Source organism: Drosophila montana, unplaced genomic scaffold (genome assembly GCF_035044405.1).
Source record: "Drosophila montana isolate Dmon_TW-CO22-7 unplaced genomic scaffold, ASM3504440v1 contig_3833_1, whole genome shotgun sequence".
In the NCBI taxonomy this organism is placed as follows: Eukaryota; Metazoa; Arthropoda; class Insecta; order Diptera; family Drosophilidae; genus Drosophila; species Drosophila montana.
This window is the reverse complement of record NW_026998704.1, coordinates 1,234,488-1,257,722: the sequence shown is the minus strand read 5'-3', so window position 1 is coordinate 1,257,722 and position 23,235 is coordinate 1,234,488. Positions and strand designations below refer to the sequence as shown.

Sequence of the window (23,235 nt, the reverse complement as noted above, 5' to 3'; positions counted from 1 at the left end):
TTTAATTGTTATCGGCATCCAAGCTGCGTAACTCACTTCCGAATCCTCATCTATTTACATGGTAAAGGCATTTTCAAGGGCATGTTCTCTGTGTGTGTGTATGGTTTCTGCTCTTAACTATTTACATAACGTTGCTTTTGTCATTGTATTGATTTGTTATTGCTTCATTAAAGCTAATCCAACTGATACTGATCCGAGTGGTTCGGTATTTGTATCGTTATCATATTCGTATGGTTTGTGTGTATACGGTATGGATATATGTATGTGTATATAGTTATAATATATATGTATAGCGTACATTTGCTTATCAATTAAACTACTTGCTTGATTTTCATTGTAATAGTATTTCCCTCTCGTGTGTATAAGTAATTATAATTAGTTCTAGGCTTGTGCTTATGATTATCAGAATCGTTTTTTGTTGTCGTTCAGTTTTTGGTGTCATAAAAATAATTTCTAAATGAAATATCTATGGATTGGAAATCAATCAACATTCTTTTTACATTACACATTATATTATATTTTCGTTTTAAAAAAATAAATTGATTATTCTCTTCGTGTAGAAGTTTCGGCTGTTGGTCGTTTTCTTCTGGATGGTTTTTTACAAATGCATTTTATATTTCGTGATTGGCAAATTAAATGCTATTATTAAGTATAAATCCTAACAAAAACTTGTATGTGGACTTGATTGTGTTTTAAGTGCATTTCTCTATTGGAAGGAGTCGAATTATGAGTATTATTGCACCTGCTGCTTAATAAATCGGCAGTATAATGTACATAGGTTGGGAATATGAAACAATAAGTAAGATGATAGTTCTTTCAATGCATATTTATTTTTCCACATCGTTTCTTTGCTTTAAATTATTGCAAGCACATAACAAAAATCATAATAATAGTTATTACAAATTAATTAAAAAATTACAAATAAATTCAAATAAAACATGAGCTAAGAACATAGATGTCTTCATACCGCACAGTAGCTAACGTGAACTAATAAGAAGGCGCTAGCAATTAAATATTAAATACTTGTAATATCGGCTAACAACATTACTGAAAATTAAACATACATTTTTTATTGCGTAACAATGACAAAAGAAATCGCATATATTAAATTAACTTGACTAAAACGAGCGAAGCAAAGAACAAAAATAAAATACAAATCATAAACTAATGTACAATTTATATAAGCATGCGTTGTTTTTTCATGTTTTTTATGTTTTTTTTTTATATAAGTATATATATTTTTGTTGTCCGTCTCTTTTGGTGTTTTGTTTGTTTGTCAAAAAGTGTTTGTTACATCTAAATGTTAGCTGAAAATCGCTTAGACTAAAATGCGTAATTAATGGCAAAAATCCGCTGTGGTCATTTTTTGTTATCGTTCTTCTCACTTAACAATTACACGTGTATATATATGTGTGTGTGTGTGTGTTTGTATATATATTTATATATTTATGTGGTTCTATTAGAAACTAAATAATTTTTGTTGTCGTCTGTTTGTATGTAAATCTATAAACATTGCGCGCACTCTTCAGGACTGCCAACAAATTTCACATAACCTTTGATTTAATTTTAAAATTAATGTACATTGAATTATTGGCAAACGTACGTTTAGCATTACAATTACAATTGTGTTTCGTGTTTAGTATTTTTCTTCTGTTTTTTTTGCATTCAATGTTCTCCAGCACATTTGGAAATTGTAAAAATTATGTTAAAAATTATTTAGTATATTATATGTATGTATGCGTAATCATAGAACTAAGAATTTATTTATAAAAATTTCACTAGCAATTAAATTCACCATTCAATAATTTCAACTTAAAAACGCAGAGAGAATGAATATCAATAATTAATAGTGTTTTTGCTATAGTTTTTTTTGTTGTATGCTATTTCTGTATGGTCGTTTCTTGATTTGTTTCAGAGTACTCAAAAGAAGGCATATATAGATTACAACTAAATGGTTTACAATTAAAAACGGCTAATCGTCATCATCATCGGAAGAATTTGAGGACAATTGCAGATCGTTTTGTAGCAAGTCATTGGGAAAGCCACCGTTTGTTGCATAAATGCCGGACTGCTGCTGTTGCTGCTGCTGCTGCTGCTGATGATGATGATGATGATGATGATGCGACTGCTGTAGCGACTGTTGCTGTTGCTGATGATGATGACTGTTGTAGGCCGGCGATACGGAACCAAGTTCCAGATTGGGCAGCTGATGCATGTGTTGTTGCTGCTGATGCTGCTGCATATGATGATGTTGTGGTTGCTGCGCTGGCGGCAGCTGCTGATTGGGATGATGATTGGGACGATCATCGTCGGTGCTGTCATCAGAATCACTACCACTATCGCTGTCGCTGGAATCAGACTCCGAGCTTGAGCTGGATGCACTCAGTTCGCCACCAATTTGCTGCAAATTATATCATAAGATTAGAAATATTCGAACACAGTAATTGAGGGGACAAACCTGTTCCAGGGCGGCGGCCGCCTGCTCCATCGACTGTGCGGTTTGCTCATTATGAGTGGGCGAATCCATATCCATGGGCATGCTGTTGCTATGATTGCTATGGCTAAAGGATGCGCGTTGCTGAAGCTGCTGCTGCTGTTGTTGCTGTGCGTAGTTGTTGCTGCCTCGGCCATAATTTTGTTGCTGCTGCTGCTGCTGCTGCATGGGAGGACTGGAGCGTTGAGTCAGTTGTTGACGTTTGGTGTGACCTTGCGGCGTCGCCTGCCTTTGCTTTCCTGAGTGCGATGACGCATAGTCCGGCTGGCCGGCTGAGGAGCCTGTGGAAGAGCCCGATATATTCGCTTGATTGCCATTGTGTAAGGCAGCGTTAAGGCCAAAGTCATCATCGTCCATTATCATAGGTATGCTAGGCAATGTCTGTTGGGCATTGTTGGCATGCCAACTAGATAAAAAAGGGGAAAAAGAAAACAATATAGCGCTATACACCAGAGTTAGAAAATAGAACACCTACGCCGGCGCCGATTGCGGACTCCTGTGCGAGGCCACTGGACGTGATGGTGAGCTCTGCTGCATGGGCGAATTACGTGGCTTAAAATCAACTGAAAGACCATTCGATAAATGATTAGCTGGTGTTATCAAAAACTTTAGTTACTTTACTTACTTATGTTGTTCCGGCGACTGCCAGTGGACACTTTCGTTTTCGATGAAATGCGCATGGTGCTGTTTTCCAATCTTCCCCCAGATCCTGTTCCAGCTGCCGCCGTGGACGGAACGGGACCACCATTAGCGCTAGACATGGGTGCATTTACAGCAGGCATCAAGCTTGGCTTGTTTGTCACTTCGCTTCTGTAATTTGTGTGTAATGTTGTGTTAGTGTTGGGCAACGTTCAAATGCCATTAAGTATTGTTCAACTGCTACTGACCTTGTCTTCTTCACTTGTATATTGTGGTTTAGCCTTTCTAACGTGATAGCACCCGTTTCCTTGTCGAAAATGATTAGGCATTCTTTTGTATATTTTTTGTGATTTCCCTTATAAACTGTTTGAGGCACACCGGAACTTTCTGCAAAGAATATTTAAAGAAATATGTGATTCTCTGGCAAGTGACTGACTCAGCAAATATCTTCAAAAATCTTAAATATAGCTTCCTATCCCATATTTAAAGCACATGTGTATACCCTCTCAAACAACGAAGTTTTGTTCAACTTTGTCATTTGTTTATCTTTATTTTTTTGCTGTACAAACGAGTTCAGCGCCAAATTAAGTCAAATGCTGCAAGTCAGATTTGCTTTAAAAGTGAATGTAAATTTACGGCGGATATTAACACGATGCCTTAAATAAAATATTAAGTGTAATACAATATGGACAATATGGACATATATACACATACACAAATGTATGTGATTTATGTACTTTGGAATTTGTACAGCGTCATAAGTGCCATATTAAAAGATATCCAGAAACCGAATCGCAAAAAACTAACAATAACAGCTCTTCAGAGTCTAAGAAAAAATATCAACAGTCATTTAAAAATTAATTTCATTTCATTCTTTTCAAAGACTTCGGTGCTCAACCCAATCCGTTAGGCCAAATGCCCCAAGCAGTAATTGAAATGGGAGAAACTTTAATTATAAACATTTTGTTATACCCTGTATGAAAATGGATAAACACAAGAGAGAATAATGGCATTGTGCAAAATATGTATGTATGTGCTGGACTCAAGTGTTTTGGCGGCTGCACAAATAATCGACAACTTCAGCTGGATTCAGAAAAGTTATTTTTAATTCTTGTATGAACTATCGAACGATAAGAAAACAGAGTTAGATAGGAGAGAGACAAAGGCAAAGACACATTTATCAATATCAGTAAAAACAATTTACTACGAAAAATCTTTCTTAAGTACATAAAATATTTTAGTTTTGCCATAGAGAAAGTTATTTGAAATAGTGAGCTGATGGGAAATTGTAATTAAAAAAAAAAGCGAACTTTTGGTTAAAAAACGTAGCTTAATTTAGGTAAAAATTAAGTATATCAAAATTTTGTTATGGTTTCTACATAGTAAATGCGATTTCTTGGTTAGAAAAAAAGTATATTTTTATAGTTAACATGCATTCTGGAATTATTCTTCATAAAATAATTTTAAAAAAAATATAGCGTTTGCATTTTAATATATACACACTATTTACTTTAGAATATATGAAACGGTAACTCGGAGATGAGTACAGGGCATCGCCTAGTGCGGCATCCTCGACTAGAGCACTTTCAGTATTTTTATTTAATTATCCAATCCGCAGACGATTATTATATTAAAATCCAACGTTGTTATTAATCACATGCACAATGTGTAATATTTAACCCCTCAAACCGCAACAATCCAAAATAATAAAAAAGAAATAATGATTTCTAGAGCAATTAAATAAATAAATGTAAATACGGCACACGAATAACGTTTAAATGTGTACACTGTACTCATGTATGTATGTATGTATGTACGTATTTGTATATGCAGATACGCATACTCATACACTTGGCGTTGACGTCCACGGGCAAAGTAGACAGAATGGCATCTTTGAATGACGAAGATTAAATACCCTTGCAAGTATGCGTATATAGATTGCCTTTCTCGGTTTGTCAGGTTATAAATTTTATTTTTTTTTATACTTGTAAAACAATGCCCATGCAGACAGTCGAACGGATATATCAGCTGAGTTTGTCGTTGTGATCAAGGTTATTTATTCACTGACTTCACGGGGTCAGCGATGTCTTCAATTGCGTGACAAAATAAAAATACCTTCCGCAAGGGTATAAAAACCAAGGTTACTTGCGTGCCTGCAATTGTAGTTTTTCGCGATTTATTTTGTTTATTTATTTGACATGAACTCTGTGTCGTTGTAATTGTTTATTTGTATTGCTGCATGGTGGTTAATCATTTTTTCTTTTTTTTTTGCCTTTCGCCTGTTGAATAATCGCGTTGCTGTTGCTCGGCTCTCACTTACAGTTTGAATGCACGGTGCAATGACTGCCAAAACTCAGCCAAGCGACAACAACTACAACTACAACTACAAGTACAAGTACAGCTACAGTGCACAAGTCAAAAAGCAAATAAAATGAAAGCGTGTGCCAGGCAACAACAACAGAAACTCAAACAAAAACAGAGCAGACAACAATAAAAACAACAACAACAACAACACTCAACGAAATCGTATATCGAAATCCGGTTGTGCTTTTGGAATTTGTTTAGCTACAAGTAAATAGCATTAATGTGTGTACTTAGATACGTGCTCAGCTGTGTAAGTCGAAAGGTGAGCATTGACAGTGCACCTATCTTTACTATAAGCTTGATGCCAGGCCTCCTTCGCGTTGTGTGGGCGTAATTAAGTGAGTGTGTCAAGAAATAATAAAGATAAGCAGAGCCTCGCGAGTCTTTTGCTTTGTGTGTGCGTATGTACTCTTAAAGGTTGGTATTACTGCAGTTGTGCACAGTAGTTTGTATGATCTCAAAAGGCATATACATATATTCTCGTTCAGGACAACGTGCTAAGCGAAGTCAGGTCAGAAACAGCGTACACTCTTAACCTTCTCCAATTTCTTTATATCGATAGATATGGATGTTGAATGGTCGTTGCAGGTTATACGAGCTCAAGGTCACGTAAAGTACATACAGATTTACCGGGCCATCAATTATTCTCTCCTTTTTCTATGCAATTGATAATGAACTTGCTTAATTCAAATGCTTATGTGCGTGGCAGCAGTTCGTGAGAAAGAAAGAGAGAGCGCTCCCACAATCACCCACACATCTCCCCACTCCCCACATATATGCACTCCCCACACGTGTGGGGAAGATAACGCTCTGGGAAGTGCAATCGAAAAACAGCTGGTCGAAAACGAAGACTACCGTTAGTTTTCTTCTCTTTATATAGACACGCACGCATACATACCCATGTTAATATGTAGGCGTGTATATAGGCACACAAGACAGAAACAACTATGGAAAATTCCACAATAAAATGCAGAGCGCTTACACTGAACGACGTGCCAAAAGCGCCAAACAGAAAGAAATAAGGCAAGTAAGATTGATCTAGTCCAGGGTAGCTGACTGCAAGATACCTTGTACGCAGTTTCCAACAACTGCCGTGACACACATTCGCACATTTTCCAAGTATACATATGTACATCAAAACACACACATTCACACACCGGGCATTCTCTCAGCCGCACACTAAGGTAAATAAATTTGCAAATATGGTGCACCTAGCTCTAGTCTTCTGATCCGGCCCCCTGATCAAGAATATATTTATTTTGTGTGGTAGGGGGTTGCACAAAATCAGTATACCCCTTTTTACCCACTCTTAACAGGCACAGATTATAAGAATAGGGGGCAAATATGCAAAACTTCTGTTACTGTCAGCGTCGCTACTTAGCAAATATTTCTGATGGACAAGTTTATACATAAACATAATAAAGAAAGCACACATACACACACACGCACACAAAGAGGCAAACGTACTTATAAAAATAGTTGAACCGCAACGAAAGTGCATTGCGAGGGCGGAGGTTTACTTGGAGTCTAGTTGTAACTTATTTTTTCCAACTATCAGTTTTATTGCCATAGCTTAATAGCAAGCGGTTAGTTGCGCTCTTAACAGTTTAATCTGTTTAACGTTAGGGGAAAAAATACGAAGAAGAAGCAGTGCTCACACACACAATTATCGTTACATCTGTATCTATGAAAGTCAAAATAAATAAAGCATTACCGCAATGCGATAAGCATAAATCAGACTGAATAATTTATTGGGTTTAAAAAAAAGGAAAAATTTTTAATAGACTTAAAGTAAGCTTTAATTTAATTATGTTTTTGATGTTTATTTTTTAGTTAAAAGTAGTTCTTTTGGTAATTTTATTATTTAAAATGTTTTTACTTTAATTGATGGCTCTGGCGACCTTTCCATATTTCAAAATATTTTGTTGGCTGGCTCGAGGTCCGGACCTCGATATTTTGTTTTTACTTTAAAATATTTTATTAAAATAAATTATATTTTATTAAAAATTTTTAAATTTGTAATTTTTTGAGTCTGATTAAAATATGAAGTATGCAAGTTATAATATGAAGTATTAAAGTATTCAAAAGAAACAAGAAACAGTCAGGAGTGCTCGCCTAGCGGATACCCTAAACCTTCTTCTACCAACACCAAATGCAGCTCGTACTACGCGCTGCTTTGCCTCAGCATTGATAAAAATAAATTATAAAAAAAAAATTAAAATCTCTCTCATATAGTCAAACTCGCAGCTCCACTGCCATACCAAGGATTTAGTTCAAACGAAAACAAACTGAATTAAATAGCACAGAATACAATACAATTGCATTGTAGTTCGTTATAAAGAATTAAAAAAAGTAGAGCATATGAATGAGTGTGTGCACATGTACATAGAATTTCTTGCGCGTTGCGCTTGTTGTGACTGGCCAATTTATGTAAGCACATGTTTTCTTTAATAAGTTTTGTGTTTTTTAACCGATCTTGATGCAATTTTCTTAAGTAGATCCTTTGTGCTATAGAATATTTTAATATATAAAAGAGAACAGCATTTAAATGCTGACTAACATTTATGGGCAGTTCCAATTGATTTATTTATTTAACTTTGCATGATTGGTGGTGGTAGTCATAAAATAAAAGATATTTGAAATGTTTATTATATTATAGAATCTACATATGTCAATTTTGGTAACTCAGATATCTTGTAACCTAAGGAATTGCTCAAAACCAGGATTTCGATATCGATGCTTACCGATAAGAGAGAAAGGTATCGGTTATCGGAAACAAACAAAATAGCGCGGGAACCATGAGTATTGTATGCTTTGTGTATGTGTTGCTTTCGGGTCGGTTTATGATAGTTGCGACGGGCACTCAATTTTTTTGCTAGTATGCTAGTATACCCATTTACCTGTTGAATAGGTAACAAAATAATTGTTCTGCATAAGGTGTTGACACCAGAAGGTGCAGGGTATACTCTAGTTGGGCAATTGCCATATTGAAAATGAAATAATTCTTTGGCGGTCAGTCTGATTTGGCACGTGCTTGCAAATTATAGCCTCGAATCAATTCTAATCTCAAATAATGAATTTTAATACTGTCAACAATTATACAGGCATTTGTCTCATGGTCAACCGATTCGTTATTTAACAACAATTCGTATGCTTAGGAAACTTCAACTCGACTTACAAATACTTCTTGTAATATCCATACTAAAAATAAGGAACTGAATTAAATTGACAATCCGGTAAATAGGTATATAAGGCACCTGATATTTTTGATACATTTATATATTAACATTATTATAACAAAGTAAAAATCCGCGTATCTACAAAGCTTTAAAATAGCTCTCCGTCTGAGAATGGAATTGGGTCAAAGTACATCATAAAGGCAATTTTCGAGAGCACGGAAATAAAATGGAACAAAGACATAAATTCTTGGAAGAAACGTTTATGCATTCATACATAATATATGCATGTCTACCAAATAAAAATAAATGGAAATTCTAATCAAAGCGGCGACAGAGCTTGGCCGTAAGGTGGTAGGTGGATGTGTGCCTTCCGGGTCTTTGGGGGTAGAGCATACAGTAAAATAACGTGTGCAACAAACGCCCACACTCTCCACACGGCAGAGATCGACACAGATTTGAATATGTTGCATTTCATTTCACTTTCAATTAGTTTACTACACATATTTGTATAAAAATATACACACACACAGCCTCTTACGTAAATGCAAAACTTGTGACGAAAACTTGTTGCATTATTCGCAATTATTTGAATTTTTGGTTTAATTAAAAAATAATTTATGTTTATCAGACAATTATTTAGTGTCTGCTGGCCCGTTTTCTTAGGTACATGGTAAATTTAACATTCACTGCGAGGTTCATGTTAGTTGAACCAGCTGAGCAGAAGAACAACCAGACTTGTTAATTGAAACAGCTGTAACTTGTAAATTTGTAAATTCTTGGGTTGAAATAAACAACTTTAAATGCCTGCAGTTAAATTAAGAGATTTATAATTTAATACAACTAAATTGTATTATGATAAAATAACTGTATTTTATTTAATTGTCCCCCATGTTGATGGCAACTCTTTAATAAAACGTTGCCAACTGGTCGACGCAGCGTTGCCACAATTTTACACAATTTTTTTTGCTTGCAATTAAGTTCGAAAAAGTTTGCAGTCTGTGTACAGTTTAATAAAAGCTAAAAATCTATTGGGAGTATACTTGGCCTTACAAGTTTGTAAGCTTACAATTAATAGTTAGTTATTTTGGAATTTTCTAGTGCTAAAATAAGAGCAACAGCTGGGCAAGATTCATAAATACATTAAAATATTTAACTAGTTCATAGGGTCTACACACTTTGAACAAGTTCAATTTTGGGAACAGTTGTGATAGTCAGTATTTTCAAGGGAGTATCTTTAACGATTCTGTGTTAAATTAACAAATCAGCAATTATATGATTATAGAAGCGATTATAGGCAATCAAAATGCAAAGAAATAATAGCTCTTTGGGCACTCTGTTGGTCGTTCAAATCTGCAACGCTGCAAAACTAACTGAGTACTCCAATATTTTTGAGTATATCCCAAAAACTGTGAGCTTATCGAGAAAAGTTTTAATCTGTGGTTTTAGGAAATCTAGATTTTGGAGTTTGGCAGTAGCAACTTTATATTTTCTACTTGCTAATCAGAGGAGTTTATTAGAAGTCTACCTGGCAGATAAAGAAACTCTAGATCTAGAATTAGGAATCATACCCATAAAGAAAATGATAGAAGTTGAATGGGTGATAGATGAATAGGATTAAGTGTATCGATCAAAATAGAACCCATTTGAATTTAGTTTAATTTAATGCTTTTTAGTTTGTCAACTAAGTAAACTTGACCGATTGTCGATTGTCGTTGAATCATCATCGCCCGTCAAGTCTTTGGCTATGCCATGGCAATCAACGAAGCGTTACCTAAACCGAGTTAGTTGTAAAAAGGTATAGAAAAAAAAATAAAAATAATAACAACTGCGCCTGTCTGGACACAAAGAGCATAGCTAAATAAAAACCTGAACGCTTGGTTGCATTTTGCCTGACTTGATGTAATTTCGTTTCTTTGCCTCAATCGACGTGGCTGTCGTTATACCCTGTACTAATAAAACTGGGTCGAACGGGTATTATGCAATTATGCTAATGCGTGCAATCAGAAAAAATAATGAATACAGAGTCAATCTATAAAAGCATATGGGATGAATCTATAAGGTACTTATAGATTGACAATTCCCTTAATACATATTTATGAAATTTGATATCCCTGAAGATATCGTACATAGATATTTTTATAGCTAAAAACTAGCATATTGATTGTCTACTTTCCAACCTCATTAGGTCGCAGTAAAATCTTGTTAAATAACAAGCTAAAAGAAAAATACTTTGACATTATAAAGATCGAATAGTCGCATAATACCTATCGAGGTTATGGTAATGGGTATCTCTTAGTTGAGCTCAACCGACTCATTCTCGGCTTTGTATGTTTGTCGTCGTTTCGAGCCAAGTAATGCATAAGGCAAACTATTAATTTGTGTGCTGTTCGTGCGAGCAGTTTGGCCAAACCGTTTCATATAATGCCGCAAAAAATTATGTCATCAGCAGGCAGACGGCAGACGGCGAGAGAGAGAGAGGTAAGTCGAGCCAAAGTGCATACAAGTGTAGATACATACATGTTTTTAAAGTTGAGGATCTCTCTTTTGCACTTCCACCTTTATTTCACTTGCATTACGTGAAATGGAAGGGAATTTATCGATTGTGGCTGTGACTCATTTGGAATGCGATGAGCGGGTCGATCAGCTGTGTTTGGGGTTAATGTGCACGCAGCTTGTCAACATTCGGGGAACAAGTTCTGTTTATTAGCATACTTAGTATGTAATTGTATTAATGTATTTGATTTGCATACTAAATGGCAGCTTGCGCTGATTTGATTGCGTGTCTTCATTGTGGTAATTAATTAAATGGTTTCCTGTTTAATTTTGCTCCTGCCCGATTTTTGGCGATTCATCAAAATGACTTTCACTAAAACATGTTCTGCTTCCTCTGTTGACGGGTTGCCGAGAAATTTGACTTCATTTTCGACCGAAAGGATTCAGTTGCAAATAACACGTGCCCGCCTTAACATAATGCTAATTGGGTAAGTCTGTGACTATCCGGAGATTATATCTCATGCATTTACTTTGGATTTGTCAGTATATTTTCCCACTATTCTATAGATATCAATACCATTTTCAATAATGGGAATTAAGATATCGAAATTTTAGTAATCGATATGTCAATAACACGCAAAAACTGAAGTATTCAATTAATTTAAAATGATCGATAAATAGACATGGATTCATAGCATTTTACTCTTTTGCGGAATGCAATTGATAATTAGCATTTGTATTTAATGAAATTATAAGCAAAATGCATTGCAAAAATGTATGCGAGGAAAATAGCTCACAAAGCGTCGAGGAATTTGTTAGTTAACAACAATTAAGTTAATTGTTTGAAGCTTGTTCTGATTTTATTATTTTTATAGAAGAGCAACGAAGGGGGTTTCCCGATTATTATGTTTGTAAATTCATAATGAAATTCAGTAAACAAATTATTATTAATCGGAATTCTTCTAAATTGTCCCCCAAGTTTTACAGCTGTTTTGGTGATCGATAAATGAATTCACAGCTCTTAAATTGCGATAACAGCAACTGATTATTCAAGCATCGAATAAGTTTTAGACGTTAAGTGCCCCAAATCTGATTCTATTTCCATCTAATGCATCTCTTAAAGTCTTGAACTCGCATCCACTTGTTTCGTGGACGTGGATGTGTGGAATAGTCTGACAACTTACCTAAATTTGGCACGGTAACAGTAACTTGATTATTGGAGCCAACATCCACAGTTGCCATCCGGCTCGTATCCACACTCGCTGGCTTAAAGTCATCTGGAAATCGTAGATGATTGCATAACTCGTACAGAGCGAAAACAGAAACAGAATTTGTGTACAACTCACATTTGATTGTGTGAAATGCGGTCGATGTATTTTTCGGATTGAATGTGGCACCCAATTTCAGCTCGCGAACCTCGTCCCCACCAATGTTGAGGCGCTCGGTAAGCGTTGGCTTCTGTTTGGTCATCATCATCGTTCCCCCGTTTCCGCTGCAGCTGCTGCTGCTGTTGTTGCTGTTGTTGTTGTTGTTGTGGTTGTTGTGGGAGGAGTATGGTGTAGGCTGGTAAGGCAGGTGGTTTGTTGGGGTCTGATTATTATAATTGGCACTGGTGTAGTTTGACTTTTGATAATTGTTGTTGTTGTTGTTGCTAGTGCTAATGTTGTTGTTGTTGTTGTTGTAGTGATATGACTTCTCGCCAACTGTGTCGGCAGCTGTAGACGCCAACGCCAACGCCGACGTCGCCGCTGTTGCAGCAAAGCTACGCTCCTCCGCAGCGCCACCGCGTTGATAGTTGTAGCCGCCTGTTGTTGTAAAATTAGTTAAGTCGCTGCCAGCGCCGCCGCCCCCGCCCCCGCCGCCGCTGCCGTTGCTGCCGCTGTTACCGGACTTACGATAACTGCCGCCGTAGTGTTGACTTGCAGCTGCTTTGGCTTTGAGGCGCTGCAGTTTGGATGTTGCCACGGATTTGGGAATTTTTGCGGCCGTACTTATCAACGTGTTGTTTTGTACGTTGCAAGACTTTCTCGCACACGCCGGGACACGGTGGAAAAAGTGTTGCACGCAAACAAACACGTTTTAATCGATGCAAACGAAATGAAAGAAAATCAAAATTGTGTTCTTGTAGGTACGACACGCCGTAGCCGGGGGTGCGAGTGTGGGTTGGAATTTGTTATTGTTGCGGCTCTTCTTGATTTACTTGTAATTTGATTTCTATTTCTGTTTGCTTCGTTTGCTACTCCTTCACGGCGGCATTCACGCGTTTGCTTTGTCACATTTGGCATTGGTGCTGGAATCTCGTGCGACTCGGCGTAATTGCTAGGAGCATAGTTACGTTTGCTTTGATCCCATCATTACAGTCAGTTTAAGTCTTAGTTGCAGTTGTTGTTAGGCAACTGCGGGGCTGCGAAGAGAATGCAACAATTATTATTGAAGTTTTTTCTGTCATTTTTGCCATATGTTTGCACTGTTCACACACATACACACACACGAGCACATAATTACAAGCATAGCATATGTATTTGTTTCGTTTTACAACACTGGCCAGCTGCACCTGCTGGTTTGACGCGTCGTTGTCTCACATATTGACACACATTTCGCAACAACTACGCATTATTTATGTAAATCGTAAGCGCATTCCACTAATATTTATCAATTGCAAAGACCCCACGATTGGTCGCCTTCAGGTTGCACATTGTCGCAAGTGTGCTTTCTTTATCGATATAACACAATTGAATGCAAATGCAAATAAACATTCCATAAATACATATGAACGTAGGTATGTATGGCAAATTTGCTCTCAAGACATGTATGTTTGTATGTACGAGCACAGCACTTTTGCGATAACACGCACCAACACTCAGAACCACCACATGCATATGCATACACATACAAAAGTAAAACGTACACTTACACGTGCCGTGTAAGCGTTGCCAATTTCTTTATGTAAATTACAGCTGATCTCACATAGCAAGTCGTATACGAACGAATATACATACATGTGTGCATATACGTACGTACGTACTTGAATACGCATCAAATTATACCACTTTACAACCCATTTTAGTGCAAATTAGTGATAATTTCGTGAAACGCACGCACACTAACACACGTAATACGTAAGCAAACGAAAAAAGTGAGCGGCTGGCAAAGGTAAATGAAAAAAAAAATGAGACTATGAAACAGACACAGCTGAAAAACAAGTTTGAAATAGCCGAAAACAGCAAAGCGAAGGTGAAATTTCCGAAAATCAAATTGAAACGTAGACGGAAAATATACATATGCATATGTATGGCTCTATGTACGCGTGTCTGTGTGTTGGTGTGCATTCTGCTGCTATTGCTTTTTTCGATTTCACAGCTCTTTGCTGAGCAATTTAAATTGTCGCATGTAAACATACGTCTAAATCAAATTTTTGCCACTTGTATTTTGGGTTTTTTTGCCCTTACAAAACTACTAAATATTCTTACATTATTTACACGACCCACGAACGACTTGTTAAAGACTAAGACTGCGGCCGCTCATGGAAAGCAAAAAAAAACCAAAGTTTTGTTCAAATAAATATACAAAAAATACTGAAATCCAGCAAGTGAATTTAGAGTATTTCAGCGCATTGCAACACTGTGCGGCAGCGCTGCCAGACAGCGAAAAATATGTGCCATTGAATGTTGCTGCATTTATGAAAGTAAAATGACGTTAAAGTTAATTATGTTTAAATGCATAATTTAAAAATAAAAAAGTTAAATAAACGACGCGTAAGGCTTCGAAATTTGTTGCTTTTAATATACCCTAATGATTTAGATTAACTATTTTGAAATATATGCAAATAAATGTCATATGCGTGCCCTAATTAAAATCGCATCAGCATTTGGCAAATCTGCCTAAAACCAAAACAAACAACATGCCGCCCTCAGGATTAGCACCAGTGCAATGATTAAATACAAAAACAAACGACGGCGGCGCGCACGCACACACACACACACACACACACACACTCGCACACAGGGACTGGCAACTACCCTCTCCGTTTGAATGTGAACTGGAGGGATCATCATTAACATTTGGACAAATCCTGCAGGCGCCGCATCAGCTACCTTGGCATAGCTACTGTTTGGACCCGAATGCGGATGCTGTTGCCAATCCGAGCGCGTTCTTTTTATATGGCGTTAATTATGTTGAGTGATGTCTGCTGCTGCTGCTGCTGCTGTCTGCTCTGCCATTGATCTGCACTTTAAGATTGGCCGACGTCGCCGACTGTTTGCTTGAACGCATTTCTTTGCTTTCTTTCGTCTTTCTTATCCTTTTCGATTATTATTTTAATCTCTAGCACTGCGATTGTTACCATTTGATAAAGTGAAATTGATACTTTTACCGTACTCAGTGCTTAGAGTATGCTGTGTATACTGTATATATCCCACCGCACGCGGGGGCGGCTGGTGGGCGTGGGTGGTCGCTGAAACACGGTGGAGCTCAACGGTCGGAACAAAACTTTCTAACGGTATTTTGGCGTGACTCCAGCAATTTGTAGGCCGACTGGCAGCGGCTGCCTTTCCGTTAGTTAAGCGTTCTCTATTCGCTGTCGTCCTTCTAATACCCTGTACCCGCTGAAAGTAGGTAAAAAAGGGTATAATGGTTTTGCGCAAAAATTTGTAACAAGCAGGAGACTTCTTTGACTTTCCATTAAGTATATATATATTCTCGTTCATTATAAGCAGCCAAGTCGATGTAAACATATCTGTCCTTCAGTTCGTATGTATGAACGCATCAATATCATATAAGAGTCATTTCAGCGTATGTCGAAACCAGAAACACGTTTTGGATATCTCCCGCCAGGGCAGCTTCTAGTCGGGTACACCCAACTGAAGCACACTTGTTTTGTTTTCTAATCAAGCATATGAGTATAAGTTCTTATTGTTGTTGTTGTTCATTTTACAGTTTTCATTCGCAATATTCGTATTTCATATTCCATTTTGTGGCTAATTTGAAAACTTTTCTTATCAGTTGATGAAATCTAAAATTGCATTTTTATGGCACTTCCTTTTTAGCTACCGTTTGCTTTCTGCCTCTCTGTCTCTCCTGCGTTGGCTTCTTGTTGTTGTTGTTGTTGTTTGGATGTACGAACCGCCGCCTATCGACACTTTCGTTTTGAAAAGTTGCTCATTTATTGCATTGTCAAAAACACAAACACACACATACTTGCACACATACACACATGCATACGTGTGCATGTTTGAATTTGATTTTATTATTGCTTTTTGTTTGCCGCTTGTAATTGGCTTCACCGTTAGTTACCCTCATTTTAAGGTTAGGTTGCTTGTTAGTTGGCCCACTTTGAGGTTACGTGTATATTTTTCTAGAAATTCAATCGAAAGCAATAAAAAAATTGTCAGAAAATGTACAAATGTCAAAATACTAATTCTTACCCATAGATTCACGATAGACAATGTTGCGCTGATTAAATTACAAATGTCCGGAAAAGCCTGAGAAACTATCGGAATGCAGGAGCAGACCGTTGACAAATGCCAAGATGTGAGCCCTTCATTAAACACCGCATTGTCTTAGGTGACCCCTTGACCCTTCGCCTTGTTAGGGGTAGACAAGAATTGGGCCAAGGTCACGCACAAGGGTGCACAATTCCAGGTACTACCTGAGATCAGTAGTAAGCAGCTGTAATACACGACCACGCCCATTGTCAACTGTGCGCCCACTTATGCAAATTTAATTAGCAACAACTGGAAAGCAACTAGCCAGCACCAGGTCCGACTGCCGACTGCCGACGGCCTGACAAATGCGCCCGATCAGGCGCACATAAATCAATTTAAGTGGGGTCTCCTCTCGACTGGAACGTACGTACGAGAGGGGGGAAGAGTGCGACGACGGGGTGGCAACGCTGGCCCACACGGCAGCTCATTCGCACGATCGTTGAAAATTGCCTCTAATTATGGTGCAAACACCAGCAGACTGCGCCGTGTTGCATCCCCAATCCCCAATCCCTGGCTCTCCTGCTCTCCCAGTTGCCATCCAACAGGCGGCCAACTAAATTGATTTGAAAACTCGCCTACGACGTGCACGGACCCGGTGCGAGTCGGTTCTGTGGCAATAATTCAAAATTTATGTGTTTTGAAATTATTTTAATGTTTCTAATGTGACTTTTCCTTGCCAGACTTTCCTTTGACCAGAGACAGCCCCGACACAAAGTCGGCGGCCATAAATAATGAGTATGTTAAATTCATAAAGCGTTTGCCATCAGTTCGTCGTGAGTGAAGGCAAATGGTTGTATTATATAAGTTGCAGTCATTTTATGGGTCTACAAGGAAGATAAATGCGCACTTTCCATTACTAAATTTTAATTCATTAAATAATTTTTGCCTTTATTACTTCAGTATTCACATTTTTAATATGAAAGGGGAGAATCTCAAAAGAATTTCGTATATAACTGTTTACAATTGGTAATTGAAAAGATTTAAACTCATTCGATGTACTTCGGTTTTATAATTCGCAATGAGTTAAAGCTTCCCCCAAATAGCAATGTATATGAACATCTGGAGTCTGCAACAAAGATTATTGATAATAGTAGTATTTGTATACAACCTTATTTATATTCAGAGGTTTCTTTTGTAGCGTTGATTAGTATATAAAGACATCAATGGGGTGTGCTGAGGATCGATCCCAAGTACTCGCCCTTAATTTCCTTCTGACATCATTTCGATATCTCAGCCTGAAAATATATAGAATTCAATATACATTTATCTGACTGACTAACTGATTGACTGTAACTATAATAAATAGAATAATGTGAAAAAAATTGATGAAAATAGTTGTATGAAACTATTGTTTCCGTCACCAAACTCATTTTCGAGGATCTTCGCAAAAACGAACGGAAACTATACTAATGCTAATGGAGTTCGTACATTTAGAAAAGTATTTTGAATAAGGTCGTATGGGTATAAAAGATGAGCAAGAATGTTAACCTTGGTAGTGAAATTAACCAATCTAAGTGTTTACATACATTACAAAAAGTAAAAGTAACTGTGCAAAATATATTCGTGTCGCTTGTGATTATCAATCATGTGATTGTCAATCATTCAGTCAGATCAGATTGAGTTGTTCCCATTCTTTTGGGCTTATCTGTGACAAAAAATATATTTTGTTCATTGATCTCTAAAAACTTATCGATCTAATTGTCAGCAAAAGAATATCGGTATTAAGACTATAAGTTATTCTAATTTTGCCTCCCTCTATCCATGATTTTCTCTTTAACACAATGCTTAAAGTTTTTTATTAAACTATTCATTTACTCTTGTTAATTAACTACTTATAAAAGCTCTCCAACAATTACAACTAATCACGACTTAAGCTCAATCAGCGATCGTATGTCTTCAAGCCCGCACCACCCCCAACCCCCAACCCCCAAACCCCAAACCCCAGGCCAATTGTTAGCGGAATACCCCCAACAATGATGATTCGCACAGTGTGCGTGCATCAAGTATGTGTCTACGAGCAACATTATGTTTGCAGCTCAGAAAATCAGACATGAATGTGGACCTCATGCGGCGGTGCGGTCAACGCACTGTGGAGTCGAAACACTCAAAATTGTATTGAGTATGAGTTAAATGATTAAATTTAAATGATTTTCTTTTGCTTACAGAATGTTATGATCAATGTAGTTACTTTTTTAAATGGACTCATAGTGAGACAGAGATTCAATCAGTTGTTGCTACATAATATTTATTTATTTATTTATTAAATGGTCCTAACTATTCAATATTTCAAAATATAAAAATTAATTAGGAATATACCGGCAGAATAAATATCTTCTATATTGCCGCATTACATTTTTTTTTAATGAAATGTTGTTTCAATACAAAAAAATTACATATATTTCTTAATTTTTTTGAAATCGTTATAAAAAGAGGTCGGTAATGAAATTAGCCTAAGTCAAACTTGTGGAAATGACAAATAGGATCGAATATAATATTAATGTTTAGTTTAGTTTAGATTACGTATTTTTATACGCATCATCAGAGAACGAAGCTCCTGTCGCTGAGCAACTTTACTACATTTTATTAAAGCCTTTTTACCAGCCGCTCTTGATCCAACACAGGGTATCTATTAGTCGGGCTTTTCCGATAAAAAAACTCTTGTTTATTTTTTTAAAATTAAGACCTGAACTTTGAACTTTATTTTAAAATATAATTTAAATTTAAATCTCTGCAGTTTCCAGTTACATGTTTTTTAGGTAAAAAAACTACAAATGTGCCCACTGTGCGAGGCCGGAGCACTGAGCACAATCCGAACAAGGCGTAGTCGACCCCACGGGTCTCAATCACAATATCGGCGATAAATATCGCGCTGTTGCAGCCAAAAGTCGCTCCATCTCCAGCCTGTCTCCATCTCCAGCTCGGCTCCGCTGAGAGCCTCCGACTGTCTCCTCTCCTTGCGTGGAACATGGTGTGTGCCGTCAATCGTTTTCGTTTGTGGCTGTGGGTCCATTAAATCGATATCGTGCCGTGCCGTGCCGTAGCGTGCCGTAGCGTGCCGTAGCATGGTGTAAGTACAACTGTCCGACTAAGTACAACATCGATTACAAGATCACACGCAGTGCGGGCCAACTGCGGCACGAGGCAATCGACCAATCGCAGCGGCGAAATGTAAACGGCTAATGTTCGCGTTCCGATTGAAGTAGATTTGTTTACATTTGACATCTTGGCTTATTAGCGCTTCAGCTTCAATCTTCAATCTCTGACATGCACACACGAACCAGGGCTGCAAACCAAATTCGGTGGAACGAAACTCCCTGCAAATCAGTTTTGGTTCGTGAAACTGGTTTTCAATTTTATATTTATCATTTTTTAATTGCCCCTTCTACTGGAAGTTCGAAAAGTTTCATGTCCAAGTTGAGCGTCTATTAAATATGGTTAGATAAATGCAATGGTTAGTGCCTAAGTTATTCATGTCTTGGAGCTGGACCTTCTATAAGATTGATTCATTGATTCGAACAGGTTCGGTTCACAGCTAGATTGCAATCGTTATATTCGGTTTATTGATTCGAACAGGTTCGGTTCACAACTACATAGATTGCAGCACTTCAATTTCATAATTCAATATTATTATATAAGGTTAAAATTTTTGTGAAAATGAAACTTTTTTATATTAAAATAATATGTTAATAAAAAAAATGTTGCCTAGTTCGGTTTTTGCAGTCGTGATGATTTGTGAGAAACTGTTTCGGTGCAAGGTTCGATTCATAGTAGAAAATTAAATGAATTTGTGATGCGAACCGGTTCGCTTGAAAAGTATATATAATATTCATATAGAATTCAACCATTTTATAATTGTTTATAATTGAAATTAAGATTAATTATATACAAATGTAACTTAGTTTTATTAAGAGATAAATATCTAAAATGTAATTTGATTTTTTTGGTTTTGGTTTGGTTTGGTTTGGTTTAAGAAATTCGAATGGTGTTCCGGACTCGAACCAGTTCAGTTCAAAACGCACACTACTTTCATAAAGTCCGGCAACAACTCGCAAGTCCATCGAAAATCTCAACTTTGCCTTCTTCAAGCTGTAAACCCTTGCCACCTGCGCAGCTCAATAAATAATGCAGCCGGTCTCAGGCATCCTCCGCCTTCCAGTCGGAGCTGTCGGGGCCGTCGGAGAGCCGGCACAGACGCAGAAAAGTGATACGAAAACAAATTGAAATTGGCAAGTCGCTTGTTGAGCGCTAATTTATTGGGCATTCGCGCTGTATACCTAGAATTTTAATTGAATATTAACACCTTTGGCAGCCGGCTTGTTCGGTCCGCTCACTGCGTTCCGGGGGCAGCCGGTCAAGCGCCGCAAGCGATGGCCACAATTCAATTTTTGTGTATTTGTGGCGTTGATTTATTCAACGGCTTCGATTTGAATGCCCCTCAACGGGGCAACCGGGTTTGTGTGTGTGGGTTTTGCGTGTAGCACCAATTCGGGTAGCCGATCGAAGGATTCAGCAAAGGAAATTGGTTATTTATAACTGCCAAAATGTTTATTAAATTGAACACCGGGAAAGTCAGGCGCAAAATAAAACCAATTGCTTTCCGACTGACTTGACCCGAGATGGGCATCAGCCAGTAGGAGGAGTTTTGTATTTCTGACACAGAAAGACGCAAGATACTAGAATACATCAGCATAAAGGAGGACAACATTTGGATAAATGCAACGGGAAACCACATTAAAAGAGTCGTCCCCTGGAAACATATTGTCACATAACGCACTGTCCTAGCTGGGATACAAAAGATATGTACATATATCCTCAATCCAAGAAACATTCGATTGATGTTCGAGGAGGCTCAGTAGGTTAAACAATCGATTTTTTTATCGCAGCACGGATTATTTTACATTATAAAAATTTATATATATACTAGCGGGTATACCCTGGCCTTGCCCTTGGTACGTATAAAATAAATACTCTCAAAGATCTTTTAAAATTAGTTTGAAACCGATCGGACGGTATGCCAATTAAAAAACCACCTATTCATTAATTTCATATATAGATATTTAGATGCCAAATTGATCTAAAGGCCAAGCCATGAACAGAGACCCAAACCTCTTAAAAGCCGGTTGGGATTTGACCGAGCTATGGGGGTGGGAAATTTTGACCTATGTCTATCTCTATATATAAAACTGTTTGTCCTGACTGACTGACTGACTGACTGATTGGTGATCAACGCACAGCCCAAACCGTAAGAGCTAGGAAGCTGAAATTTTCACTGTAGTTACCTTATGTGATGTAGGTGCACGTTAAGATGAGGTTTCGGGAAATTCAACCCACAAGTATGGACAAATCGCGAAAAACTTTTGTATGTAACTTTTTTGTTTACCATTTGATCGGCCTCAAACTTATTTTCAAAGATCTTTGTTCAAATTCATTTGAGGGGTGTTTCACACTTTTAGGAAAATCCATTCCTCCTTGGTGGAAATGGAGGTCAAAGATTTGGTGGGTGACGTTTCGCAAATTCATTTCCAGAGATCTATAAGAAAAATCATTTGATACGTGTTTCACACTTTTCGCAGAATTCAAACTTCTTCGGGAGGAATGCGATTTAAAGATTTTTTGTGCGAAGTTTTAAGTTGTGTCCGATTTGCTTCAAACTTATTTTCAAAGCTCTACATAACAATGTAATAAATACGTATTTCAGCGATTTGGGAAATTCCACCCGCAACAGTGGTAAATTGGCGGAAAACGTTTATATGAAAGTTTTTTGTTTACTGTCCGATCAGTTTCAAAATCATTTCAAATTTTTTTGAGAACATTGATTTTATAACATACGTGCCACGGGCAAGGCCGGGTTATACCCGCTAGTATACTATAGGATATTTGAGGTACCAATTTCACATGAATTTTGACCAAGAATAATGTTGCCAGATTCAGATGTCAAATTGATCTAGAGGCCTAGCCATGAACAAAATAGATTTCAAATGCATTTTCCCGAAGATCTTTTCAAATGATATTGAGTATGATCGGATTACAAAAAACTTTCATACAAACATTTTTATCAATTTTTCTACACTTGCGGGTGGAATTTTGTAAAATACCTAGCTTTTACATTTTGAACTCAGGACAAAGAGTTTTATCTATAGAGTTATATAGGCACATTATAATAAATGCTGCAAGCCGTATTCGAACCGAATCTAGTTAAGCGCGAAACTCCTCCTAAACCCAAGAAAATGGGTAAAAAGGGTATAATCTTTTTTCTTTGCCACAAACTGAATCGTAAGACACGTAAGTTGAATAAGGAAGATTCAAACCTAAGCCTTAAGCTAATATGAAATGATTTTTTTTTGGTTGAAAAAAAAATAAAAATATAAATCTTAAAACGAAAAATAACTTATGATAAATGATAATAGAAAATATAAATAAATCTTCCATTGTTAAATGTAGGAAATGAACCAAGGTTGACGAACCGAACCTCAAGACGAAGCGTTAGGTGAAGTAACACAACATTTTGGTAAGGTTTACAGCCTTGATTAGAATTTTCCGTTCCCATTCCCATTTTGTAAATTGAAGTCCAAGATTCGACTGA

General features: G+C 37.2%; 1 protein-coding gene and 2 long non-coding RNA genes across 4 annotated transcripts; 1 reads left to right on the top strand and 2 right to left on the bottom strand.

The window, feature by feature from the left end:
• Positions 1 to 810: 810 nt before the first annotated feature.
• Eaf (ELL-associated factor) lies at positions 811 to 14,766 on the bottom strand. The gene is made up of 8 exons (XM_064695996.1): positions 14,640 to 14,766; positions 12,516 to 13,573; positions 12,354 to 12,446; positions 3,382 to 3,520; positions 3,120 to 3,304; positions 2,970 to 3,057; positions 2,459 to 2,900; positions 811 to 2,401 (listed from the first exon to the last, which is right to left on the bottom strand). Exons 2-8 carry the CDS (start codon positions 12,643 to 12,645, stop codon positions 1,973 to 1,975), a joined length of 1,506 nt encoding a protein of 501 aa, XP_064552066.1. The 5' UTR covers positions 12,646 to 13,573; positions 14,640 to 14,766; the 3' UTR covers positions 811 to 1,972.
• Positions 14,767 to 14,931: 165 nt separating this feature from the next.
• Positions 14,932 to 16,767, bottom strand: LOC135437906 (uncharacterized). Of its 2 annotated transcripts, XR_010437773.1 has the most exons (3): positions 16,593 to 16,767; positions 16,366 to 16,522; positions 14,932 to 16,306 (listed from the first exon to the last, which is right to left on the bottom strand). It is a non-coding gene; the product is annotated as an uncharacterized LOC135437906 (long non-coding RNA). The 2 variants fall into 2 exon arrangements; XR_010437772.1 differs by having other exon boundaries at positions 14,932 to 16,522.
• LOC135437907 (uncharacterized) lies at positions 16,499 to 16,844 on the top strand. The gene is made up of 2 exons (XR_010437774.1): positions 16,499 to 16,698; positions 16,760 to 16,844. It is a non-coding gene; the product is annotated as an uncharacterized LOC135437907 (long non-coding RNA).
• The last annotated feature ends 6,391 nt before the right edge of the window (positions 16,845 to 23,235 follow it).

Excerpts from the sequence above, each read along its gene's own strand:
- Eaf (XM_064695996.1), bottom strand. The coding sequence starts at position 12,645 with ATGATGATGACCAAACAGAAGCCAACGCTTACCGAGCGCCTCAACATT. Across the intron at positions 3,305-3,381 it reads ATACAAGTGAAGAAGACAAG|AAGCGAAGTGACAAACAAGC; the intron begins GTCAGTAGCAGT and ends CACAAATTACAG. Across the intron at positions 2,901-2,969 it reads AGTCCGCAATCGGCGCCGGC|TTGGCATGCCAACAATGCCC; the intron begins GTAGGTGTTCTA and ends TTTTTTATCTAG.